This window comes from Chlorocebus sabaeus, chromosome 3 (genome assembly GCF_047675955.1).
Source record: "Chlorocebus sabaeus isolate Y175 chromosome 3, mChlSab1.0.hap1, whole genome shotgun sequence".
Taxonomy (NCBI): domain Eukaryota; kingdom Metazoa; phylum Chordata; class Mammalia; order Primates; family Cercopithecidae; genus Chlorocebus; species Chlorocebus sabaeus.
In genome coordinates, this window is record NC_132906.1 from 94,830,676 (window position 1) to 94,852,858 (window position 22,183).

At 56.9% G+C, this 22,183-nt stretch overlaps 1 protein-coding gene across 1 annotated transcript in view; it reads right to left on the bottom strand.

Moving 5' to 3' along the window:
- Positions 1-22,183, bottom strand: part of ADPRHL1 (ADP-ribosylhydrolase like 1) — a 48,085-nt gene that overhangs the window by 8,574 nt on the left and 17,328 nt on the right. The window contains exons 4-7 of the mRNA XM_073014539.1: positions 20,527-20,667; positions 16,831-16,958; positions 15,688-15,820; positions 14,323-14,476 (exon numbers count right to left, since the gene is read on the bottom strand). Coding sequence (XP_072870640.1) covers positions 14,323-14,476; positions 15,688-15,820; positions 16,831-16,958; positions 20,527-20,667 — 556 coding nt within the window. The remainder of the gene's footprint in view (positions 1-14,322; positions 14,477-15,687; positions 15,821-16,830; positions 16,959-20,526; positions 20,668-22,183) is intronic.

The window sequence follows — 22,183 nt, forward strand, 5'->3', positions numbered from 1 at the left end:
GGGCTGCAGAGAGGAAGGAAACAGGGGGCTGCAGAGAGGAGGGAGGAGGGCTGGCATCACTTGGCTGGGTCTCCGGAGCCCCTTTCAAAACGGCTCAGAGGAGCCCCTGAGGCTGGGGCCGCCCGTTCCCAGTGAGATGCTTTTCTGCGGGTCCACCAGGGACTCCTTCCCACCAGCCCAGCTTTCAAGGAGACGGGACCAAGTGGGTCCAGCTTGGAGAGACAGGGTCTTTGTGATTTGATGGTGTTTTCTGAGCCTGGGTCCAGGGTAAGTTCTGCTCCCGAGCAGCTGTGACCACAGGAACAAAGCTGGAAGGTCTCCCCATCTGTGGCAGGGGGTCGAGCCGCCTCTGACCTCCACAGATGGTAATTCTGTGTAGACGCACCCAGAATCTTAGCTGTCATACCTGTTAGTCATTCACTCTAAGGAAATCATCAGGGACGAGGAACAAAGACTCAAGAATTACAGGAAAAGCCACCTTCACGGTGCCGTTTATAATGTTGAAAAATCTAAGGCCAGGAGAAGTGGCTCACGCCTGTAATCCCAGCACTCTGGGAGGCTGAGGCAGGCGGATCACGAGGTCAGGAGATTGAGACCATCCTGGCTAACACGGTGAAACCCCGTCTCTACTAAAAATACAAAAAATTAGCCGGGTGCGGTGGCGGCACCTGTAGTCCCAGCTACTCAGGAGGCTGAGGCAGGAGAATGGCGTGAACCCGGGAGGCCGAGCTTGCAGTGAGCCGAGATCGCGCCACTGCACTCCAGCCTGGACGACAGAGCAAGACTCTGTCTCAAAAAAAAAAAAAAGAAAAAAAAGAAAAATCTAGAGCATCCTCAATGTCAAACTCCAGGTGGCCGCACAACGGCATGTCCACGTTTGTGGGAGAAGATTCGGCGGCCAGACATGGCTGGTGACGTGGCGCCAAGTGGAAAGCTCACTCTAACCCGATTGTTTTCAAGAAGCTGAGGCCAGGCGCGGTGGCGCACGCCTGTAATCCCAGCACTTTGAGAGGCCGAGACGGGCGGATCACGAGGTCAGGAGATTGAGACCATCCTGGCTAACACGGTGAAACCCTGTCTCTACTAAAAATACAAAAAACTAGCTGGGTGAGGTGGCGGCGCCTATAATCCCAGCTACTCAGGAGGCTGAGGCAGGAGAATGGCGGGAACCCAGGAGGCGGAGCTTTCAGTGAGCCGAGATCGCACCACCGTACTCCAGCCTGGGCGACAGAGCGAGACTCCGTCTCAAAAAAAAAAAAAGAAACTGAACAGGCTGAAAACAGACTGGAAGGAATATGTGAACATACTTCTCTTTTTGGGTTTGTCTGTGTTTTTCCAAAGGAGAGAGCTCTGTTTTTGAAGCCATGGACAGGTTTCCTTGTTAAAAGCTGCTGCCAAGCAGCCCTGACGGGGGAGGTGACAGCGGCTGACCACGTGACTACATGGCTGTGTTGCCGTGGGCATGCGATGACCCAGGGCCAGGACGGACCCCACACGGAGGAGTGGCCGGGCCACAGATGGAACACAGGACTCCGCTTCCTCCACCTCCCCAGACGCCTCCCTTGCCCGGTTCAGTGAGTTCACGTGGAGAGAGTGTGCTGTTCTCCCCCAAACCCCGGTGGGCATCAGTGGATCAAGAGGCCTTGCTGAGATCCGGATTTCGGGGCCACACCACCACCGCCTGTGATCCACGGTCCGGGGTGGGGCCTGGGAATCTGCATTTTAACGAGTCCCTGGTGATTCTGAGGCTGGTCCGGGGACCTCACTCGGAACCACTGAGGCAGATGGCGCTCCTTCCAAACCAGGCGAGGATGAGACACTTACACGAAAACTAAACTCGGAACCTGCCGCAAGGCCACAGTGTGCTTCGAGCTGGGACGACTGTAAAAATAAACTAATCCAAGGAGCAGCTGTGCGTCCTACTGCCAGGCACGCCCTTGTTCTGAGTCATCAGAGCCCACCCAGGAAGGAGCCGCTGTGTCCCTGTGGCTGGTAAAGTGATCCAGGGAAGCCCCAGAACTGCCCCAGCCAGCGGCCGCCCACACCCCGCCCACACCCCGCCGAAGCCAGGGTGGACAGGCACACTCTCAACTGCGCCGTGGGGACGGGGAGGACACAGGAGCAGGCCGACCTCGGGGTTGGGGGACCAGCCTGGGGGCGTCGTGCTCCCTCTGAAGGCTGCACCCCCCGCCATCACAGTGTCAGCGGCCCTACCTGCCTTCCGCCTGGCGTCTCCGGGCACGTCCCCTCTGCTGACTGGGCCGCCCGTGGAGGGCTGCGCTCCCTTCACCGAGGAGGCTGAACTTCTCAGGCCGTTGTCCACAGAGCCTGTCACACGTTTTGTCCCCGCTGGCTGGGCGTTTCAGTCGTCTTAATGACTTTGCAGGTGAGTCATTCGGATGACTGACCCAGCCATGCTGACTGCCTGCGGTGGGGACATTCTGATCATCTGAATAAAGGCCACCTGGCTCAGCCACGCGTGACGTCCATCTGCCCCTTCCCTCATCCCTCACTGATGGCTTTTGAGCCCCACCATCCAAATAGAAAGATGAAAAACAGAGCTGGAATTAAACCAGCTCATGCTCCTGCCTTGACGGGAGGCGAGTTTGGAAGCAGAGAGTAATGGAGCTCCACGCTGACTTCTAAACTCCCATTGCCCTGACCTCAGGTGGTGGGTCGCTTGGGGACGGGACCACTCCCCACACTCAGAGCCCCTGTCGAGGCCGAGCGCCTGTCCCGGGTGGTGCGGCCATGTCAGTGGGACCCTCGTAGGTTGGACTTGCCTCACGTCCTCCTTAAGAGTCACAGTGACTCAAAATCCAGTTTAGCTCCACGGCACATCTGAGTCTGTGACCGTTTATGAGGTCAGGGTGTCATCAGGACCTGGCTGGTGAGCAGAGGTGGGCACGGAGGACGGACTCGGCCGCCCGTCCCATTCTTCAGCTGTCACAGTAGCATTCACCCCACAGCGTGATCGTCTGAAACACATTTTCACTCGCAGAGATCAGGATGCTCCTCTGGGTTTATCGACTGAGGATTAGGGGTTCGGCCAGAACTAGAAAGTCCTCTTTGGGGTGAGTCCCGCCTCGCTGAGGTGGCCTCAGCCATGGACCTGTGGCGGTTGGAGGCATCCGCAGTTCAGGACGACACCCTTGGGCGGGAGCGAGAGGGGATTCCACAGCCCCCTTCACAGAGCCTTTGTGTTTTGCAATCATCATTAACCAAGTTCCTCCCTGGGTCTGGCCTGGCCACTCCCCTGCTCCCTGCTGTCCTGCCGTCCCCCTGGGCTGCCCCTTCTCATCACAAGGTCCTGCGCCCACCGCCCACTATTGCGCTCACCCTCGCTGGTCCCCGCCCCTCACGGTAGCCTCAGAGGTGCTGCTGTCTTTGGGTTCCTTGAACCTGCGGGTGGTTCCTTCTTCCGGGGTCTGCACGAGCAGCCCCCCAGCTCAGCGTGTTCTACGCTCTGGGCTTCACTGGCCGGGAGATTCCAGGAGTCCACGGCCCACGGCTGCTGCTGCTGGCATGTCCCGGGTGACTACGGTCACAGCACTATAATTTTCTAAGATCCGAGTGCACTTTTAAACGAGTCACCTCTGTTTTTGCCCAGCTGCCCACTAGAGCAGAGCCCCTCCGTGGGCAGCACCTGTGTTGGTTCTGATCTCTACTTTGCTGAACCTACAGCAGTGCTGGGCACAGCTGGGCGGGCTGGCAGCAGACCCGTGGGTGGTGAACAGCGTTCCACAGAGAATCGGTTCACCCACCGCTGACAGGGCCCCTCGGAGGCTCGGTTCACTTACTACGCAACCCCCTTTCCCTCCTTGCTATGCCCTTTCCCTCCTCGCCATGCCCTTTCCCTCCTCGCCATGCCCTTTCCTGCCAGCTCCAGCCTCCACCCCGCTTGCCCACTCCACGCCCAACCTCACTGTGCCCGTCAGCCTGGAACAGCCTCGCTGCCTCCCTGACGAGCTCCTGTTCATCCTTCACAACCCGGCTCAGATGCCCCCACCTCAGGGAGCCTTTCCCAGAGGCCCAGCTCTGGGAGCCCCACGGTGACCCGCACAGACCTCGGTGTCCCCGCAAAGGGGAACAGCATGGACGCCAGGAGCGCCCCCAAGTCATGAACTGAGAGGGGGGCCCAGGACTTTCGGCGACTCCCCCACAAGGCTCTGCGCGTCTCCTGCGAAGGTGGCTCCGCCCTCTCCCACGTGCTGCTGAGTGAACGCGTCCTCACGTGCCAGAGCCAGTGCTGCCCCTTGGGCCGTCCGTCCCGCCCCTCAAAGCCCCCCGCAAAGGCCGCTGGTCAGAGCTGCGCTGGCTGAGTCTGGGCTGCCCTGTGTGACCGCTGCCCGCCCAGCAGTGCGGGGCGAGACCAGGCCTCCCTCGGAGTCCCCCCAGCACTTGGACGAGCTGCAGAACCACAGGGAATGGAATGTCTTCCTCCCAGGGGCCAGTATAAACAGCAGGGTGCCCGGCTTTCCTAATTTAGTTGTCGGTGGCTCTGGCCAGCCAGAGAGGTCGTTTGAAAATACAGTGAGACTAGAGTCCATCACAGCGCAGGAGATACACCCGGGCCCACCTTGACACGGACAGCAGCACCCTATGGCAGGTTCTTTGCTGGGGTTCTGGACAGCAGGGCCTGGAGGTCACTGTTCTGCCTGGTCAGTGGCTGTGCTGGGCTCACCTCAGCCTGGCCCTGCTTGGAGAGCCCTCGGGCCATGGGAACACCCTCGGCCGTGGTTTCCTCCTCTGGGAGAAGGGCAGGGCCAGTTTCATGCGGCAGCTGGGCCTACGACTGTCCGGCTGTTCCAGGAGCCTGCTCAGAACACGGACCAGCCTCAGCCATGTCACACACATCCCCGCACCAGCCCCCACATGCTTCTGACTGACATTTGGATGCCCTCAGCCAACAGTGCTTACAAAACATGTCCTGGCCCTCCATCCACACCAGAGGCCTGCACTGCCATTTCCTGCCCCTCTGCGGATGAGTGTGGGGCCACTCACCCTTCCTCCCCTTGGCAGCTTGGCCCCCAGCCTCCCTGCCCTCTGCCCCCGGCCTCCCTGCCCTCTGCCCCCGGCCTCCCTGGCCTCTGCCCCCGGCCTCCCTGCCCTCTGCCCCCGGCCTCCCTGCCCTCTGCAGCTCAGGCCCCGGCTTCCCTCCCCTCTGGGGTTCTCCCTGGCCAGCCTGGAGGAACGAGATACCTTTCTGGAGACGTGGACCTGCCAGTGTCCAGGCCAGGCAGGGTGAGAGACGCCTGCCTGAGATGTGGTCCCCAAGCAGAGTGTGGACCTGGGGAGGGTTTAACCAAAGGCCTCGAATAAGTGGCCTCCGTGGCCCAACTGCTCTGCTGATGACAGGCGACATTCTGCCCAGAGACCAGCCAGGTGTGGGCTCCGTGGCCGGCTCCAGGCCACCAGGCAGGGTCCACTGAATTAGTGTTATAAAAAGAGAAGGGCGGGCCGGGCGCGGTGGCTCAACCCTGTAATCCCAGCACTTTGGGAGGCCGAGATGGGCGGATCACGAGGTCAGGAGATCGAGACCATCTTGGCTAACACGGTGAAACCCCGTCTCTACTAAAAAATACAAAAAACTAGCCGGGCGAGGTGGCGGGCGCCTGTAGTCCCAGCTACTCGGGAGGCTGAGGCAGGAGAATGGCGTAAACCCGGGAGGCGGAGCTTGCAGTGAGCTGAGATCCGGCCACTGCACTCCAGCCTGGGCGACAGAGCGAGACTCCGTCTCAAAAAAAAAAAAAAAAAAGAGAAGGGCCAGGCACGGTGGCTCACGCCTGTAATCCCAGCACTTTGGGAGGCTGAGGTGGGCAGATCATGAGGTCAGGAGTTCAAGGCCAGCCTGGCCAACATGGTGAAACCCTGCCCCTACTAAAAACACAAAACTTAGCTGGACGCAGTGGTGTGTGCCTGTAGTCCCAGCTACTCGGGAGGCTAAGGCAGAAGAATCACTTGAACCCCGGAAGCAGAGGTTGCAGTGAGCCGAGAAACTCCATCTCAAAAAAAAAAAAAAAAAAAAAAGGCCGGGCGCGGTGGCTCAAGCCTGTAATCCCAGCACTTTGGGAGGCTGAGATGGGCGGATCACAAGGTCAGGAGATCGAGACCATCCTGGCTAACACGGTGAAACCCCGTCTCTACTAAAAAATACAAAAAACTAGCCGGGCGAGGTGGCGGGTGCCTGTAGTCCCAGCTACTCGGGAGGCTGAGGCAGGAGAAGGGCGTAAATGCGGGAGGTGGAGCTTGCAGTGAGCTGAGATCTGGCCACTGCACTCCAATCTGGGTGACAGAGCGAGACTCCATCTCAAAAAAAAAAAAAAAAAAAAAAGAGAGAAGCAAGCTCGCCTCCTTAGTAGCTTTTTTTTTTTAAAGATTGGTTTTAAACAACACAGATCCCTTTAAGTTGAGGCTCCTAACATTTTACAAATAAATCTAAACTTGATCTTAGCCTAAAGGCTGAGAAGAGATTGCTAAAGAATCTAATATTAGACTTATGAAAAAGAAAAGCTAACGCCAAGAGATGAGTATTTTCTAAAAATCCTGGAAGGCCGGGGGCCAGCCGGGATCCTGCGGGGTGGCTGGGAGCGGCCCTCAGGCGGGGTGGGGCTGATCCGGCCACGCCCCTCCCCAGCAGCTTCTGTGCATTATTGCAGCGGTCACTGTCCATCTAGGAAAGCCGAGAACAAGTGTTTGCTGACTGCTCCCTGTTGATTTTTGGTAACTAGGTGGGGAATAGTTCAGACTGTGCTAACGAACCAGTCGGAGAACTGAGTATCTGTATTTCCTGGAAATAAATCTGGCTAACGATGGGTGTGGCCTTTTGGGCCAGGATACCCTAAGGCCTTGACCTGAACATGTTTTGTGACCTACATAAGACCTTATGTGTGAGTGACTTAGCTGGGACCTACAAAGGGGCGTCTGGTCAACCGGCAGTGACCAGCGAAGGGGTGTCTAGTTGGCTGTGACTGATAACGGGGTCACTGTCCATCCCAGGCTGACTGAGGCCATAAGCGCTGGACGTTCTTCCAGGCCTGACACATGAGTAAGTCAGCAGAGGGTTCCAGGGACGCTTGCCCGATGCCTAATGACAGCAACTGCCTCGGGCCCCTCAGTACCTGTGGGACGTGCAGGGCCTCGGGTTAGTGAGCTTCCGTCACGAATTTGTGCTACAAATATATAGACTATAAAGCAAACTGATGAAACAGCAGGCAAAATTTCTGACACATAATAAGAACTACAACATAGTATATTATATTGCAACAGAATGCCGTTATGTTGGATGATAGCACTACCGAAGGTTAAATTCCGATTCTGAATAAACAGTGGTTACAGAAGAGCCTGCTCTTTTCTGAGGAAATTCATCTGAAATATTTACGGTGAGAGGATACAGGGTCGGCAGGTTACTCTCAAATGGTTCAGAAACAATTGTGTGTGCGAGCTCATATGTGCGCGTGTGTGCGCATGCTCATGTGGGTGCAGTGAGAGACCAGAAAATAGTAACAGCTGCTGATGCTGGGCGAAGGGGTGTGGGAGTTGTCGGGGCTAGTTTTGTTTGAAACAAACTTAAAAATGAACCGTTAAGATAGGAGAGGGAGACAGCACAGCTGTGTCATGACAGGTGTCATTCAAGGACCCTGACAGCACAGACGGTCCTGGGAGAGGTGACGCTTTGTGGAACCCCAGGGTGCACGAGCACCCCGCTGGCAGGGCCCTGGGGGCTGTGTGCTCTCCGGCTTTCTGGTGGGTGGGACAAGACAAGGCTGTCCCCCGGATCTGCAGGCTGGTCATGGTCCCCACCGGCACCACCAGGGCCCCAGGTCGTGCAGCCTGTCCTGCCTGAGGGAGAGCCAGAGTTGGGGGTCCTGGGCGATCACCCTTCTCGGGGCACAAGGAGGGTGGGGAAGGCATCGTGCCCACGGGGCTGCACGATGGTTCAGACCCTGGGGACCACCCCTGTGGCCATCAGACAGAACGTTCGCGATGTGCATGGTGCCAGACACAGAGTGTCCCAGATCAGGCATGGTCCCCGCCTTTGTCTGTCTGCCCCAGATCACACACAGTCCCTGCCTTTGTCTGTCTAAGCCCTTGTTTGCTGACCAGCAGCCACTGGTCGGGGTGCAGCACACGAATCCCGAGACAGTCTCAGGCTGTTCTTTGAGACCTCGTGTGAATGCTTTTCCCGCAGCGGGCTGAGTGAGCTGATAACTTATTTCTGTGTGTTAACTGGAAATGCGTCTGCACACCGGGGATTTTGACCGGGGGAGCTTCTGTGTGTTAACTAGAAATGTGTCTACACACCAGGGACTTTAATCAGGGGAGCTGCAGTGCCTGCACTCTGACTCCAAAGTTATTTCCAACCTAATGGAACCTTTGGAATGAATTTCAATGATGGAGTTTTTCAAGCGCAGAGGTTTGGATTGAACACCAATCTGGGTACTAACAATTTTATCAGCTGATGTTCTATTAATTTTTATACCCACAGCCAAAACAGGTGGCACTGGCTTCTGGCAGCTGGGCCTGAGGTTATGCAATCGCCAGGGTTTGCTGCGGGCTGTGGTGGTGGTGAGGTCTCCCGGGGTTAGGGGAAGGGGAGAAAGCTTGAGTGTGGTTTTCAGATGCATCGGGTTTAAAAGCTGCTCTGTGCTCACGACATGCAGCTCTGGGAGAAATACTCAGACCTCCTGAATCTTAGTTTCCTTGTCTACAAAACGGGGGTAGTAAAAAGGGCCCCGCTTCTAGGGGAGCATGGAATAGATAGGAGAAATAACATTCGTCAGGGAGCCCGCGGTGCTAGGCCTGACGGGGCTGGGCTTTGCCACTTCCTGGGCAGCTGCTTCGCCTGCTCGAGTCACGGAGCCTCCCTGGATCCGCTCCCTCCAACGTGGGAAAGGAAGGACAAGGACAGCTCTGCCATGGCTTTCAGATATGAAAACACTGGAGACAATAATTTTAAATATAAATGCAAAATCTCTTAATCAAAGAGTTTGGGAAAACGGATTCATGTAAATCAGCCTGAAGTCTAAACACGTGTGTGTTACTGACGTGCTCATGTTCCCACATGGCACATGTTCCTAGCGTGTGATTTTTGTGTGGCATGTTTGTGAGGATGCCCATGTCCTTTCTCAGCCATGATTGGGACTCTCCATCCCAAGTCCTGGCTTCAGACCTCACATCCGTGGGCCTGAGAGAGAGGTGTCTGCCGATAGCTTCAGGCTGAGAACAGGCATATTCTGGGCCTCACCTGCCTCTAAAGCATCCTCGTCTGCCATCTGGGAGTGAGAGGTGCTCATCCTCCCACCTGTCCCTTCCTGGTGCCTGATGTCTCGCAAGAGATGTGGATCTACAGGGATGTGCAACGCTGACACTCCCAGAGAACTCCTGGGGAGCCACACCTTGCTGGGCCTAAGGGATTGTGAAATGTGCCCTCTTTTCCTTCCTTCCCTCCTTCCTTCCTTCCCTTGCCCTTCCCCTTTCTCCCTCCCTCCCTCCCTTCCTTCCTTTTTTCCTTCCTTCCTCCCTCCCTCCTTTCCTTCCTGCCTTCCTGCCTTTTCTCCTTCCTTCCCTCCCTCCCTCCTTCCTTCCTTCTTCCCTCTCTCCCTCCCTTTCTTTTTACTTTTTTTTTTTAGGGTCTGACTGTGTTACCCAGGCTGGAGTGCAGTGACATGATCTCGACTCACTGCAACCTCAACCTCTCAGGCTCTGGCAATCCTCCCACCTCAGTCTCCCAAGGAGCTGGGACTACAGGCGTCAACACCACGTCCAGCTAATTTTTGTATTATTATTATTTTTTTTTGTAGAGACAGGGTTTTGCCATGTTGCCCAGGCTGGTCTCAAACTTCTGAGCTCGAGTGATCCTCCCACCTCGGCCTCCCAAAGTGCTGGGATTATAGGCCTGGGTCACTACACTTGGCCACACTTTATTTCATAAGAATGTCTTGGAGAAACAAAAATAAAAACTCCATCATTTAAACTATGGACACCATAAAATACAGGATGCACCACAATTTCAGAAAAATGAAAGATAAAAATGCATCCTAGAATGAAATACGGCACCACTGCGCTGTAGGGACAGACTAACGCCTTTTCAGAAGAGCTGGGGAGCAACACTGGAGGTCGCCATAAGAGCAGGTGTTTGCAAATGCCACTCACGCGACGGAACCCACTGAGAACCACATCCACAGGGTATTTGAATTATGGCACAGGAGTACCATGGAATACTAGGCAGCAGTTAAAAAGGCGGAGATTGGTCTGTGTATGGTGATACAGAAAAATATTTTAAAACCTAGTTTAATGAAAACCGCCAAAAGCAAACCATGACATATACGATGCTTCCTGTTTGGGGAAAGAGATCGTGTGTGTGGCACAGCACACAAATGCAGGGGTGTCTCACGTACAGGTGCACAGCCAGGGTGTGTGTGTGGAGGAGGCTCCTGGGAGGACACTTAGGGCACCGTGGCCTTGTTATCTGGGTGGCTGAAGCTGCTTTCCCCACACGCCGCTGTGAACGCATTTGGATTCCCGAAGCTGTGCACATGTCACTTTATAACAACAATGAAACCCGCCGGTGCCGTTTTAAACAGCAGAGTTGGCTCTGTGTTCCCTCAGTGTCCCCTCAGTGTCCCCCTCAGTGTCCCCTCAGTGTCTCCCTCAGTGTCCCCTCAGTGTCTCCCTCAGTGTCCCCTCAGCGTCTCCCTCAGCGTCTCCCTCAGCGTCTCCCTCAGCGTCTCCCTCAGTGTCCCCTCAGTGTCCCCTCAGTGCCCCCTCAGTGTCTCCCTCAGTGTCCCCTCAGTGTCCCCTCAGTGTCTCCCTCAGTGTCTCCCTCAGTGTCCCCTCAGTGTCCCCTCAGTGTCTCCCTCAGTGCCCCCTCAGTGTCCCCTCAGTGTCCCCTCAGTGTCTCCCTCAGTGTCCCCTCAGTGTCTCCCTCAGTGTCTCCCTCAGTGTCCCCTCAGTGCCCCCTCAGTGCCCCCTCAGTGTCCCCCTCAGTGTCCCCTCAGTGTCCCCAAGTGTCTCCCTCAGTGTCTCCCTCAGTGTCCCCCTCAGTGTCCCCTCAGTGTCTCCCTCAGTGTCTCCTCAGTGTCTCCCTCAGTGTCTCCCTCAGTGTCCCCATCAGTGTCCCCCTCAGTGTCTCCATCAGTGTCCCCTCAGTGTCCCCTCAGTGTCTCCCTCAGTGTCCCCTCAGTGTCCCCTCAGTGTCTCCCTCAGTGTCTCCCTCAGTGTCCCCTCAGTGTCTCCCTCAGTGTCTCCCTCAGTGTCCCCTCAGTGTCCCCCTCAGTGTCCCCCTCAGTGTCCCCTCAGTGTCTCCCTCAGTGTCCCCTCAGTGTCCCCTCAGTGTCCCCTCAGTGTCTCCCTCAGTGTCCCCTCAGTGTCTCCCTCAGTGTCCCCTCAGTGTCCCCTCAGTGTCTCCCTCAGTGTCCCCTCAGTGTCCCCTCAGTGCCCCCTCAGTGCCTCCCTCAGTGCCCCCTCAGTGCCTCCCTCAGTGTCCCCTCAGTGCCCCCTCAGTGCCCCCTCAGTGTCTCCCTCAGTGTCTCCCTCAGTGTCTCCTCAGTGTCTCCCTCAGTGTCTCCCTCAGTGTCCCCTCAGTGTCTCCCTCAGTGTCTCCCTCAGTGTCCCCTCAGTGTCCCCTCAGTGCTTTCTGTGGCTTTTTCTTTTCAACTTTTGGATCTCTCTGTAACAGGAAAGTGAAGCAAGGCACTGCCGGCTTTTGTTTACGATGCTTGTGGGTTTTGTGTTTGTGTCTAATCTAGAATCGGTTTCTAAATAGACTCACTTTCTGATTCTCACGGAGGGGTTTGATTTGCGGATGGAGACGGAGTCCACCCCGTTTGAATCCAGCTGCGCCCTGCTCATGCGAGCTGGCCTTGCCTTCCACACAGCAGGGCACACAGCAGGGCACACAGCAGGCGGAGAGGGAAAGCCTCTTTCCGGAAAGCCGGCTACACAGGTACTACTGCTGTGTTACGTACGCTAGCAACAGTTCTGACTTACCTTAACTGGGTTTCTTTTCCTGAAAGGTAATTCTTGGTTAATTTCCCCACACCCACGGTCCTGGGACCACGCTGCATGGATGTGTGTGACGTGAGGCCCATCACCCCGATGTGCCTGTCTCCCTGGTTCTTCTGACTTAAAGCGCCAGTAGCAACTCGGTTAGTCCAGTTATTCGGAAGCTCAGCACAGAGCTGCACTGCTGCGGCCTGCCCAGCGTAGGCGCCACAGATTCCTCCACCAGCATGGACTACACTTCCCACAAAACGAACCGGGCGTCTCTATGGAAAAAGCAAAGCGTACCCCTATCCCCGGGATACCCCTACCCCAGGACACCTGTACCCCCGGGACACTCCTACCCCCGGACACGCCTACCCCCGGACACCCCTACCCCCGGACATGCCTACCCCCGGACACTCCTACCCCTGGATACGCCTACCCCCGGACACCCCTACCCCCGGACACCCCTACCCCCAGACACGCCTACCCCCGGACACCCCTACCCCCGGACACGCCTACCCCCGGACACTCCTACCCCCGGACACCCCTACCCCCAGACACGCCTACCCCCGGACACGCCTACCCCCGGACATGCCTACCCCCGGACACTCCTACCCCCGGACACTCCTACCCCCGGATACGCCTACCCCCGGACACGCCTACCCCCGGACATGCCTACCCCCGGACATGCCTACCCCCGGACACTCCTACCCCCGGACACTCCTACCCCCGGACACCCCTACCCCCAGACACGCCTACCCCCGGACACGCCTACCCCCGGACACGCCTACCCCCGGACACTCCTACCCCCGGACATGCCTACCCCCGGACACCCCTACCCCCGGACACGCCTACCCCCAGACACGCCTACCCCCGGACACCCCTACCCCCGGACACGCCTACCCCCGGACACTCCTACCCCCGGACACGCCTACCCCCGGACACCCCTACCCCCGGACACCCCTACCCCCGGACACCCCTACCCCCGGACACGCCTACCCCCGGACACGCCTGCTCCTTGCACTGAATGAATGCCAGGGTTGTTTCCACCAAAGGGAGGCGGCCGGGGAGGGAGGCGCTGGGAAGTGGCTGGCAGGGCCCGTCCGGGAAGCCTGGACCCAACACACCTGAGAGTGGGGGTCCGTGGCGCCCGCCTGTGAAGCCCACCAGCCTCTCTTGCCAGTCCACTCACACAGGAATCCCAAGTGGGAGCATAAAGACGCCACTTCCCCCTTTCAAATCATCCCATAGGAGACGACAAAGCCCTTGGGGGTAGGGCTTGCATTCTGGATGCCCACAGAGATTCCAACCACCCAGGCTTACTGCCCCGCTGCCTCCTCTCCCTGAGGCTGGGGCTTCCCCGGGATTCCGACTCTGCCCAGGGGCGAGCCCTTTAATGAAGTCACAACAAAAAGAGAGGCCCCAGCCAAGCGGCCAAGCACAGCGATAAACGTCAGTCAACTGCTGTTTTATTCACACCAGATGTTGCACGGAAAAATCACGTCCAAATGTATTTTCAACAAGAGCAAGTGATCTCTTTTCCCAGACTCTCTGAGAGAGAACCTCATGGCAGGGACAGCGCTTCCTCGTCAGCGAGCCCGGCAGGGCAGGCGCGGAGGGGAAAGGCCTGCTCTGCATCTGGACCTGGCCCGCTAAGGCAGACCACAGAGAGACGCCGGAGCTGGCAGGAGGCCATTTAGGTTCTGGTTTTCTCCGTGAGTTGTTTCAAAAAGAGAGTGATCTTAAAATCTAGTGTGATTAAACAGGTGGGTGGGGTTAAGAGCAATGCTTGTATATGTGTCCCCCAGCTCCCAGTGTGGACCGTTTCTCTGTCCAGGCACACACAGCCCACTGTGGACATGGCGGGGGGTGGAGGGCGGGGAGGTGGCGCATCGGCCCTTGAGGGAAATGCATGCCTGGAGGTGGAGGCGGAGGCGGGACGGAGGGTCTGCAGCGGGGGCCTGCTGGAGGCCACCACAGTTAGTGTTGTTGAAGTGAGTGAGTAAACAGCATTAGCTCTGCGGCGGAATAAAATACACCGTCTGTCCGGGAGACTGCGGGTGAGTGCCACGCGTGGACGTCCGAGTGTGACAAGCCACACAATGTCAATGTGGATGGTGGTGGAGGACGGAAAATATTCCCGCAGGACAAACGGTGTATTTTATGCAACAGTTAGGATTCTGAGATTGGAAATGAGAGTTAGATGTGACCAGTCAGGCGCAGACTGCAGTGGAGCCGCACAGGGACGCCCTCACCCAGGGGGCTGCGAGAGGACACTATGGGCCCCAGGGGTGGCACTGGCTCTCTAGGGCAAAGTGGCAGAAATGGCTTTACTTCTCCTCTGTGGACAGGCGGTAGAGGGCCGCGCCCAGGTCCTCCAGCTTCTCCTTGTCCTCCAGGTCTTGGTACAAGCCTTTGGGAACGAGGTCCAGGCCATACAGCAACCCAAACAGGCAGCCTGCAATGGTGCCCGTGGCTGCGCTCTCCCCTGAAACGCAAAGGCAGCAGTCGCAGTGGGCTCCACCTGACCAGGGCTGCGAGACCCCTGGGGCTGGCCACCCCTAAGGTGGGCCAAACCCTAGTTCTGCTGGGGGCGGCTAATAAAAGGGACAGACAGGGTGGCGCCGTGGCTCACGCCTGTCATCTCAGCTACACAGGAGTCTGAGGTGGGAGAATCTCTTGAACCCAGGAGGCAGAGGTGGCAGTGAGCCAAGATTCCTCTCTGCACTCCAGCCTGAGCGACAGAGTGAGATCCTGTCTCAAAAAAAACCCCAAAGCTAACGGGAGGGGGACAGGTGCTTCCCTTCTCCCTCCCTGGGTCAGGCATCTGTGTGAAGCGGTGTTTCAGCACTAAGAGTCAGTGAGGCGCCAGGACAGTGCAGAAGGAAGGCGGAGAGAGGGGAGCCCGAGGCCACACGGTCCCACCCCTGAGCCAGGGTCACAGAGGAAACCCCTCCAGGGGCTGAGCCGGCTCTGTGCAGAGGCTTCCTGACCAAACGGGGCCACATTTGTCTTTTCCCAGCTCATGTCTGGTCAAGCTCAGCTCACTGAAGTGAGGCAATTTCAGCCAGTCTCACAGAACCTAACAGCTGCTCCCACAAGGCACGGGGTTGATCTTATGGGTAGGAGCTGCCTGGAGCTGCCACAGCCACTCTGCTGGGCTTCGTCCTCTCCCTCCATGGCCAGAGACGGCCTGGGTGGCACAGAGCCAGCATGAATGGAGCAGGATGCGAGCCCAGGACCTAACTCCAGGCGGCAGTCTGCAACTTTGCACAGAGGCTGCAGAGCAAAGGACAAGACGACAGTGACCTCGGAACAGAACCCTGCGAAGGTGGCCAGCCTGAGGCAGCAGTGGCAAGGGTAGGAGCCTCCATACCCCTACACCCCACCTACTCCAAGGCCGCACTGCCCTCCAGGCTCGTGGACCAGGCGAGAGACTCTTGGTCTGCTGGAGCTCACGGCAGGACCTGCAGTCACACCTGTATCCTGTGACGTCTGCACATGAGTGCACGTACGTCAGCCGGTGTACCCTGGAGCCTGCGCCCTCCCAAAGCGGTTCCAGAAAGGAAGAGAAGGACGCATATGCTGGGGCTCAGGAAGTGGTGCCTGAATGCCTGCCATCCTAGGACACTCCAAGGGGGTGCTTCAGGAGAAGGGCGCTACCCTCCTGGAAGCCACGGCCATTAAGGAACATCTCACCTCCATGAAACATGGCCCGGTGACACAGCTCAGTCCAGTTGTTGCCTGCTGCAAGGAGGGCATCATAGGCTATCATGGGGGCATCATGGCCTCGTCTTCCCCCTCGACCTTCCGAGCTCCACTTCCTGTAGGTCTGACAAGAGAGCCGTGGGTCAGGGGCATGTGCCCAAGTGGAGCCACTTCTGGGTACATTACAGCACAAGCTTCCTGGGCCCATCCTAGTGAACTGCCATTCCATCCACCCACCCTTTTCTTTTTGAGATCGAATCTGGCTCTGTCGCCCAGGCTGGAGTGCAGGATGCGATCTCAGTTCACTGCAACCTCTGCCTCCCGGGTTCAAGCGATTCTCCTGCCTCAGCCTCCCGAGTAGCCGGGATTACAGGCGCACGCCACCACACCTGGCTAATTTTTTGTATTTTTAATAGAAACAAGATTAGTCACCCACCCACCCACCCATCTATTCACCCATCCATTCATCCATCCACCCATCCATTCACCTGTCGACCCATCCACCCACCCATCTATTCACCATCCACTCATCCATCCACCCATCTGTTCATCCATTCACCCACCCATTTATCTACCCATCCATTCACTCACCCTTCCACCACCCACCCACCCATACATTCACCCATCCACTTATCCATCCACCCACCCACCCATCCATTCACCGGTCCACTCATCCATCCACCTATCCATTCATCCATTCACCCACCCATTTATCCATTCACCCACCCATTTACCTACCCATTCATTCACTCACCCTTCCACCACCTTCCCACCTACCCATCCATTCACCCATCCACCCACTCATCCACTCATCCATCCACCCATCCATTCATCCATTTACCCATCCATTTACGTACCCATCCATTCACCCACCCTTTTACCTACCTGCCCTTCCATCCACCTAATCAACCATCCATCCATATACCCACGCACCCACCCACGCACCCATCCATATACCCACCCACGCACCCATGCACCTATCCATTCATCCATTCACCCACCCTTCCACCCACCCACGCTTCTCTTCATCCATCTATCCATCCACCCACCTACCCACCCATCCACCCACTTGCTATGCACTTATTGAGCACCGCTGGTGTGCAGACATTGCTCCAGTGCCAGGACAAGGCTCACCTTTTCCCTCTCCTCTGCGTCATAATTGTCGGGGAAGATGGCTTTATTTTCTGAGTCTTTACTGATTTTCCTCTCCTCCAAATAAAACTGCCATTTAGCTTCAAAGTAAAACCAGTGCTCCTGGTATTCTAAACATAAAGAACAGGGCGAGCTGAACACAATGGCATCCATGGAGTGGGGCGGAGGGCCCTGGGGCGGGTACAGGGAGGGAGGGGACGTGTCGATGCCCCTCTACCCAGCTGCAGGCATGTGGAGAAGCGGAGCACCTGTCCTGGGGTAAACCACTGAGCGACTGTCCAGAATTATGAACATGCTGACGTTTGTAGCTGCTTTCTTTTTTTTTTTTTTTTGAGACGGAGTCTCGCTCTGTTGCCCTGGCTGGAGTGCAGTGGTGCAACCTCAGCTCACTGCAACCTCTGCCTCCCGGGTTCAAGGGATTCTCCTGCCTCAGCCTCCCGAGTAGCTGGGATTACAGGCACCCACCACCACATCCGGCTAATTTTTGAATTTTTAGTAGAGACGGGGTTTCACCATGTTGGCCAAGCTGATCTCGAACTCCTGACCTCAGGTGATCCACCCATCTTGGCCTCCCAAAGTGCTGGGATTACAGGCGTGAGCCACCGCGCCCAGCCTCTTTTTTTCTTTTCTTTTTTTTGAGACAGAGTCTTGCTCTGTTGCCCAGGCTGGAGTGCATTGGCGCCATCTTGGCTCACTGAAACCTCCACTTCCCAGGTTCAAGCCATTCTCTTGCCTCAGCGTCTTGAGTAGCTGGGACTATAGGCACCCGCCACCATGCCTGGCTAATTTTTGTATTTTTAGTAGATATTGGCCAGGCTGGTCAATTCCTGACCTCAGGTGATCCGCCCGCCTCAGCCTCCCAAAGTGCTAGGATTACAGGTGTGAACCACCACGCCCGGCCTGTAGCTGCTTTGAAAGGACAGCAAGCAAGATGGAGATGGGGCAAAAGCATTTTCATTACATTGTTGCATTAGTCCTGTGCCTGCAGAGCAGGGCAGGATGTTTCATTACTCCTAATTGAAATCCAAGCCCCTGAATGCTCTAGGGACTTCTTGGAGGTCATCTGGCAAAGAGGACACGGACTCAGAAGGGAGTCTGAACCTGCAGCCACACACCCTACAGACCACAGGAAATCCCTTCCCCACCGTGGAGCCAGGAGGCGTGCAGGCTGCCCAGACCCAGGCCCGCTGCCCTCCTGCCTGCCTTACGGTGAGCACCCCTGTCCGCTACATCCCACCTCCTGCTCCCTGGCACCACGGGAGCCACAGAGGGCGGGAGCTGTGCAGGCCGCTGGTGGCTGTCAGGCCCAAGGGACACGTGTGCTGATCACATGCGGTGACAGCACAGATCCTGTCTGCCTGGCTGTGGTTGGAGGGCACAGGGCGCTGGAGAGCAGAGCTGGAGGGCTGCAGCGGGGAGGCCACGCTCCTGCCACAGAGCTCCAGGCCACAGGGAGGCCAGGAGGGCCCTGGACCAGGCCCTGGATGAGGCTCACAGGTACCCGCGACTCACAGGTCCTCCGAAACTCTGGGCCAACTTGGTCTCACACAAGTAAAAGTTCAGCCCCCTTAGGGTCTTGTTCAGCGACATGAAATTGGAAGTGAAAGATGCAAAAGTAAGAGGGCAGTGGCCACAGGCACATCCCATGAACCCGCAGGGCCTGAAACTCCGGGTGGAGCGTCAACATGGACCTGGGCGCAAGCTCAAAGCACTGCCTCTCACCCGAGTCAGTGGGGTTGGCCAATTCGGAAACAGATGTCCAGACACAAAAGGAGGGAGCTAATTTGTGAACTGTCCTCACTGCGGAGGGGTCATGTCAGGTGGGCCGGCCAGAAGCCCAGAGCAGCGTTTCTGTCCAGTGGACTTAAATCTGGGTGATTTTAAAAACTGGATGATTTTAGATGTTCTGTTAAAAAGGTTTCTGTGTCAAGGAAATTCATAAAACTCTGGGTTAAACAAATTTGAAATGAAATAGCTTTATTTGGAGGACTGTTTCTCAGAGCTTTAAACTGGTGTCTCTGCATTTCAAATCCCTAAGAGAAAGAATAAAGCTTTCTGAAGAACAGTCAGAAACATTCCATGAACACAAAGGGGAGGAGGTTTTGCTGGTCAGATAATTCCGACTGTTCTTCAGAGAATGCTTTGAGGAAGACTGTTTTGAATACCAGAGTTCTGGGAGAACATTTGTTAATACTCTGTGAATTCAGTCATGGCGTGGCCCCATGCCTCACTGCTCACCCGTTTCTAAGGTGGGTCAGGGCAACGCTCCTGGGGTTAGGGAGATGACTTAGCCCCGGCTCCAAACAGCCACCTCAGCTGGAAAGAACCTGGGACCACAGGTTTGGCCATCTCCCACCGCTCCCACACCAAGGGGTAACAGAGACGAAATCACCAGAGATAAAGTGTGTGCCGTGGTCTGCCAGGCGTGCTCAGTGGTCATGCTTCCTGAGGACAGCCAGGCCGCGGGGAACACAGAGCAGCGACTCAAGGAGGTGGTGACTGTGTGTGGATGCTGACCTTGCTCCCCCATCAGCACAGGCCTGGTGGCTGAGCGGCCCCCGAGCCACGTCCAGGCTGCACCCCGATGGAAAGCTGTGTACCAGCCCCCACGAGGCATTTCAGAACATGCCCCTGTGCCTTGCAGGGGAAATAAAGGGATTCACTGGTTTTTCTGTTCCTGGAAGACTTCAGACCAGGAGAGGTGGCTCACGCCTGTAATCCCAGCACTTTGAGAGGCCGAGGCGGGAGGATTACTTGAAGTCAGAAGTTTGACACCAGCCTGGGTGACATGGGGAAACCCTGTCTCTACTAAAAATAAAAAAAAATAGCCAGGCAAGGTGGCAGGCACCTGTAATCCTAGCTACTCGGGAGACTGAGGTCGGAGAATCGCTTGAACCTGGGAGGCGGAGGTTGTAGTGAGCTGAGATTGCACCACTGCACTCCAGCCTGGGCGACAGAGCCAGATTCCATCTCAAAAAAATAAAAAAAAAAAATAGAGAAGACTTCAGCTGAGGCTGTTTTGAAAACTAAGCAAACCTGATCCTACATTCAAATCCTCCCTCTCCTTCTCCAGGACACACTGGATACCTTATTTCCAATTTCCTCAACAACGCAAGGATGCCAAAGGCTGCGTGAAGCTGCCTGTGCTCCCCGTGCCGCCCCCTCCCCTCTTAGACGGCACCTGCCGTGGGGTAGAAGAACCTTCCGGAAGGGTCATGGATGTCCTAGCCCCACACCTGCTGTCCCTGCCTCTGGCCGGCCTCATGGGGCTTCTGAGGGAAGGGCCCAGCCCTGACCTCACCCAGACCGGCAGAAGCAGAGCTTTCCCAGGGCGCACCGCGGGTCCCACTCACATCCCAAAGGCTGCCAGTCACTTGGCGCCTCGGACTGGGGTGGACGGGGACGGGTGGATCCCCTGGAGGCAAATGTCCCCGGCGGGCACAGGTCTCTCTGAGGCTCCGGGTGGGGAGGCAAAGCCCTCCCAGGTCAGGGCAGAGGCAGACTGGTCGGGAGCAGCATGGGGCCTGCCTTGTGAGGCCGGCTCTGCTCACATGGCCCGGACGGGGCCCTCCCAGTTCCGTCTAAGAGTGAAAGTGCCTTGAAGTATTTGGGGGCCGACAGAGGGGCTGAATCTGCCCAGGTGCTCCGAGTGTGGACTGGGGCCGGGGGAGGGCTCACCTGCCGTGTGCCGGATGGTCTTCCTGCAGTACTCTTCTGCCAGGGGTACTGCCCGGAGCATGTCTCTCCCCCACTGGACCAGCGGCTTTCCTTGTGCGGCGAACGACACAAACAGGGCCGTGCACAGGGAGCCCAGGAAGCCTGCAGGGGCGGGGAAGAGAGAGGGCACCGTCACCTGGGCCACCCGCCACGCTGTGTGGGACCCCCGAGGGAGGGTTTGCTCGTGTTCCATCTTTCCCATGCTCAGGTGCACAGTTTGGCGGCACTAACCACGTTCACACTGGATGTCCTGCATCCTCTCTAGAACTCCCCATCTTCCCAAACCGTAGCTCTGCCCCCACCCCACTCACCCCACTGCCCTCCCCAGGCCCTGGCCGCCCTCATCGACTTTTCTGTCTCTGGATGTGACCGCTCTGGGTGCCTGCTCCTCGTGGAACCACACGCGATTTGTCCCTCTGTGGTGGGCGTATTGCACTCAGCACGCATCCGCAGGTTCACCCGCGTGGCTTGCCATGGCTTCCCTTCCTCTCCGTGGCTGCATTGTATTCTGTGCGTGGATGAACACATTTTGATTACCCGTCATCTGTGTGTGGCTGCATGGGCCGCCTCTGCCTTTGGCTGTTGGGAACACCGCGTCAGGTAGACCATTAGCATCTGTGGCCGGGGATTATCAGTTAATGAGCCTGTGCAGGAGGAAGGCTGAGGTGGGGGCTCTCCTGACTCGAGGGAGACCCTGCAGAGCTCTGGGGCCATTGTGTACACTCAGGCGCTTCGTGTGCAGGGCTGACTCCTGCGCCCTGCTGGTGCTTGGGGCTTTTCTCGTCTGACTTCTGGGTGTGCATTAGCGGCCGGCAAGCTCATCAGCACAGACAAGCTGAGAGCCCACTTTATAGGCTCTGTCTCCCTTATTTTCTTTGGTATGTCAAATTTTACAACCGTTTACTGAAAAAGAAACGCATGTGAGAGAGTGTGTGTGTGTGTGTGTATAAAACATATATATATTTAATAAAACACGGTTAAGGAAGAAGTTAAGTCCGGGAGGCTTGTCCTGGTCCATCTTCCAGGGCTGTGGGGAAAGATGGGGCCAGGGGCTTCTGGGGTCCTGAGCTCACCCCACAGTCCACACAGCCAGCCCTGCACTTCACGGAGCAGGTGGCACTGGGTGTGCAGCTCTCAGGGAATAGGGCCACGTCTGGCCCTGCCAGGCTCCCATCCATCTGCTACACTGGCCTCATTAGACGCTAGTGTGGGAGCCATCAGACAGGAGCTCGGAAGAGACTGATCTTAATTATCTGAATTATTCACAATGATCCTGGCCATGATGAGGCTAACAATGCCCGGGGCTGGCAGGACAGTCCTGGAAATCCTGTGGTCACTGTCTGGGTGGAGACAGCCCTGGAGAGGCCGCCTCTTCCAAAGACATGAGCTCTCTCCTCTCACTGCCAGCCGCTGTGGGTCAGTAGTGGCAGGAGGCGAAGGGACGGCCATGGTACTCGTGATGTGGTTTCAGAGATGCAGTCGTGTGGGAGGACCAGTGATGCCATGGTGACAGTACCAGTAGCAGCAGCAACAATGATGGTACTCGTGACAGTCACAGTGGGAACAGTGTGGGGCCAGCGACTGCAGCAGTGGTTGTCTTACTAGTGACAGTATCATG